The sequence below is a fragment of the Solanum tuberosum genome, unplaced genomic scaffold (genome assembly GCF_000226075.1).
Source record: "Solanum tuberosum cultivar DM 1-3 516 R44 unplaced genomic scaffold, SolTub_3.0 scf01595, whole genome shotgun sequence".
NCBI classification, from domain to species: Eukaryota; Viridiplantae; Streptophyta; class Magnoliopsida; order Solanales; family Solanaceae; genus Solanum; species Solanum tuberosum.
Window position 1 is genome coordinate 1 of NW_006240637.1, and position 3,720 is coordinate 3,720.

General features: G+C 31.7%; 1 protein-coding gene across 1 annotated transcript; it reads right to left on the minus strand.

Moving 5' to 3' along the window:
- Window positions 1-1,402: 1,402 nt before the first annotated feature.
- LOC102582194 (F-box protein CPR30-like) lies at window positions 1,403-2,569 on the minus strand. The gene has a single exon (XM_006367994.1). The coding sequence runs from the start codon at window positions 2,567-2,569 to the stop codon at window positions 1,403-1,405; it is 1,167 nt and encodes a 388-aa protein (XP_006368056.1).
- Between the last annotated feature and the right edge of the window lie 1,151 nt (window positions 2,570-3,720).

Here is a 3,720-nt window from a genome sequence, read left to right on the forward strand (position 1 = left end):
GAACGCTTCTCTTAAGGGAAGCTCCCGTGCCCCAAGCAAAAAATGTCTTCTTTGTAAGGAAAATTTTTAAATTCTTAGTGACTTTTATGATCTATGCGTTGAATGAATGCTAAGGCTTGTATGAGACCTCTGAGAGGTCGAATACGCATGTAACGGCTAGGGGGTGCTCTCGGGTCGTTACAATTTTCTAGACTTTGTTGAGTTATTGATAATAAAACTAATTATTTTCAGAGAATTATTTTCAGAGAATTATGATTCTTTCAAAATTTCAATTTGCATATAACTTCAAAACTAGAAATGATAATTTTGAAAGAATCATAATTCTCTGAAAATTGAAAAAGTTTAATTGAAATTTGGATAAAAAGAACTAAATAATACCAACTAATCATCTTGAAATCTAATGGGTTTATCAAATTGTTCGAAATGTAATAAATATTCAGATATAATTTTAAAATTGAAGAGAGTTAAACTAATAGTAGTAAAAAAGGGAGGTGGAGTTGTGGTAAAAATGACATTGAAAGTGAGAAGCTACAATGAATATGACAATGAATTTTTGAAGAAGAGGGAAAAAAGAAAAACAAAAAATTAATAAGGAGAAAAAGTTAAAATAATAAGAAAAATAAGAAAATATATTCTATAGCAAAATACTTGTAAAAATAAAATTATATTCATTTTTTTAGTTTGCTAACGCTCTTTAAGAGAGTGCATACACTCTCCATGTCAGGTGGACAAGCAAATGTTTTTGCTAATTTGAATTAAATATGGAACAACACAACTATGAATATATTGAACCTACGCTTGAAGTTTTCAACTATTTATATGTTTTAGCTAATTATCACAAATAAACAAATACCCAGTCTTGGTGCTATAGTTTGAATGTCATTCTAATAAAGTGCAACACATAAATTATTTCTAATATTATAGTTTCTCATTTCGACAACTGACTTAAAAAATCAAGGGATCGTTTCTTATTGTGGATAACAATAGTCTTAAATAGGTAGTAGTAATGTATGTTGACATTAGAAATATTGATATTAGTTATGTTGAACTTATTTCTTATGTATTGTTTGGTTTGGTGTATTAAAAATAACATTCATGGTATAATTTTCTAAAATAAATATATGCTTAGAAAAATACCATTCACGAATATGGTGAAAAGAACACAAAAATAGTTTTGAAGGGCAATTGTATCGTTAAACATGTTAATGCATATATTAAAAAACACTTGCATTGCTAATACTCTGTCATAATATGGAATAGAGTGTATAGTTAATGGTTGAAAAAGTGTGCCAAATGCATAAAGTTCTTACCTGCATTATTCTTTTAGATGAGTACAACACAAATTCTTTAGCTCTCATATGAGTTTCACAAAAAAGTTTGTATCTTGAAGACTATACCATTTTTAAAATCCCTGAGCTTGTGTACCTTGACTGTTTTCCTGTAGAGTTGAAGTCAAGGATTCCTTATAAACTATAATCCTCAAGCTTCCAGGATATCCATGTAAATTATATTCCTTTACTTCATCTGAAATAAAATTGTAGGAAATCAATTGTCCACTTTTGCTTTGAAGGAGTAATAAATCGTTCCAAATTGTTAAAGGGGATTCAATAGGAAGAGGTGTAATGGTGTATCCCAGAATCCAAGAATCATTTACGCCGTAGTCTTTCATTGTCCAAATATCTATCACATCCGTTAATGGATCAATGTCACATGTTGGATCACGATAACAAATCAAGGTGAGAGAATCATTTAATATAACAAGGCCATAACACATGCCATTAGGAAAAAAACAAGTATGAGGCATCTTGATATTGCGAAAAGTATCAGTGCTCATATCAAAACAAAGAATTACCTCTCCATCTCCACTTGCAAACCAATGACATATTCCCTTGTAAAATAATTCCGAACAAGGAGACCAATACACAGAGGGCAACGTTTCCTCTTCATAATACTCTTCTGTCCATGTTTCAATGTTCAATTCATAAACCTCAACTTTGTTCCCTCTCACGCAAGGATCCTTGTAAAGATCCGAAGAAATTTCATTAATCCTAACAAATTTGTAGTCATTCATCGTCAAGTCAATGCCAAATCCTAGACCACAAATATAACGGTCGAACCCCGGAGGACATATTTCAAATGGACTGGGTTGAAGCAGGTTGTATTTCCTAGTGGAGGGATTAAGTAAGACAACGTGTTCATTATCAGACAGGACAATTAGACCATTGTAAGGCCCCATGATATGTTGAGTCACACTACCAAAAGTTGTAGATAGATACGGAACATCTATATTTGGAGAAATGGGATAATGATCATCATCACAACCAGAAAGAAAAGATAAGACATTTTTATACTGATTAGGTCCTTCTTCGAAGGATCGTTTTAAGAGAATTAATTCGTCTTTGGTGGTGGTGGGGCGCTTCACATGAAGATTGATAAAATAAGAGGACTCTAATAGAGTACACCAAGTTTTGGAAATACACTTGTATCGCAATAGAGATTTCACTGCAAGTCTCAAAATAATACAGCTGGTGACATCTTGGGGCAATTTCTTCATAATTCCATCCGACATTGTGTATAATATTCGACATGTATATTGCAATGGAAAGTTTTCTGGATAGTAACAACTTCCTGAACATTTTCTATCTCTCATTTGAATTGGATCGGGAAAAACTTTTTCCTCGGACATTTCTCTCTCCCATCACACACGTGTTTTCTCATTTTTTTATTGCAACATATATTTTACTAAAATAAATTACTTTTAAGTAACATAGTTTCCTCATAATTAAAATATAAAAATTAGCAAAATTTAATACTTCAAAGTTGAGAAAAAAAATTAATTTTGTAGAAAACAAAATGAATATCTAATAAATCAGAAGTATTAAATGGCATCATATCACTACTAGAAAATAGGTCTGTTGCAACACAAGAAAATTCATTGCCATAGACTCAAAGACTGTTGCAATTGCATTATGGCAACGGAAGATGGTGTGTTGCATATAAGCCTGTTGCGATATGTCTATAGTAACGGTTTTATGGCAACAGTTGTCAACCGTTGCAATACACTATGTATTGCAACGGTTATTCTTTAGTCTAGGCCGACACTATTCAATGGTTGATGCAACGGCTGCGAACCGTTGCAAACGATATATCGCAACAACTTTATTGTACAGCTCGATCTAAGCTATTGCAACAGTTCTGCTAACTATTGCAACAGTGTTATTAAGCTATTGCAATAGACTTTTTTAATGGTTATTGTAGGCATTGTGTATATTCTTTATTTTTGAAATAAACTATAATACAATGATAGAAAATTATTAAATCAATATGTACTTCAATTAGTAGCATCCATATATCAAAGATAAAAACACATGATCTTGATTTACAATTCAAGAGTTAACATACACGAGGTTCACAAAAATTAAGCCCAAACATAAAAATAGTCCTATAATGTTCAAGAGTTGGCATTCATTTAAGTTCACAAAAATTAGGCCAAAAAGTAAAAATAGTGCTAGAATGTTTGTAGATATATAGATAAACCAATTCTCTTTAAGTAACGTCTTCACTGCTTTCATCCCCGCTTTGCTCATTTTGTTCACCTACAATTTCAAAGGGGTGAACAATTAGGAAAGAGGAAGTTCAAAAATGAAAAGGGAAAAGAAGACGCACAACTCCTAATTTTTACTCTTTCTGGACATAACCTATACTACCACATCACTTTTT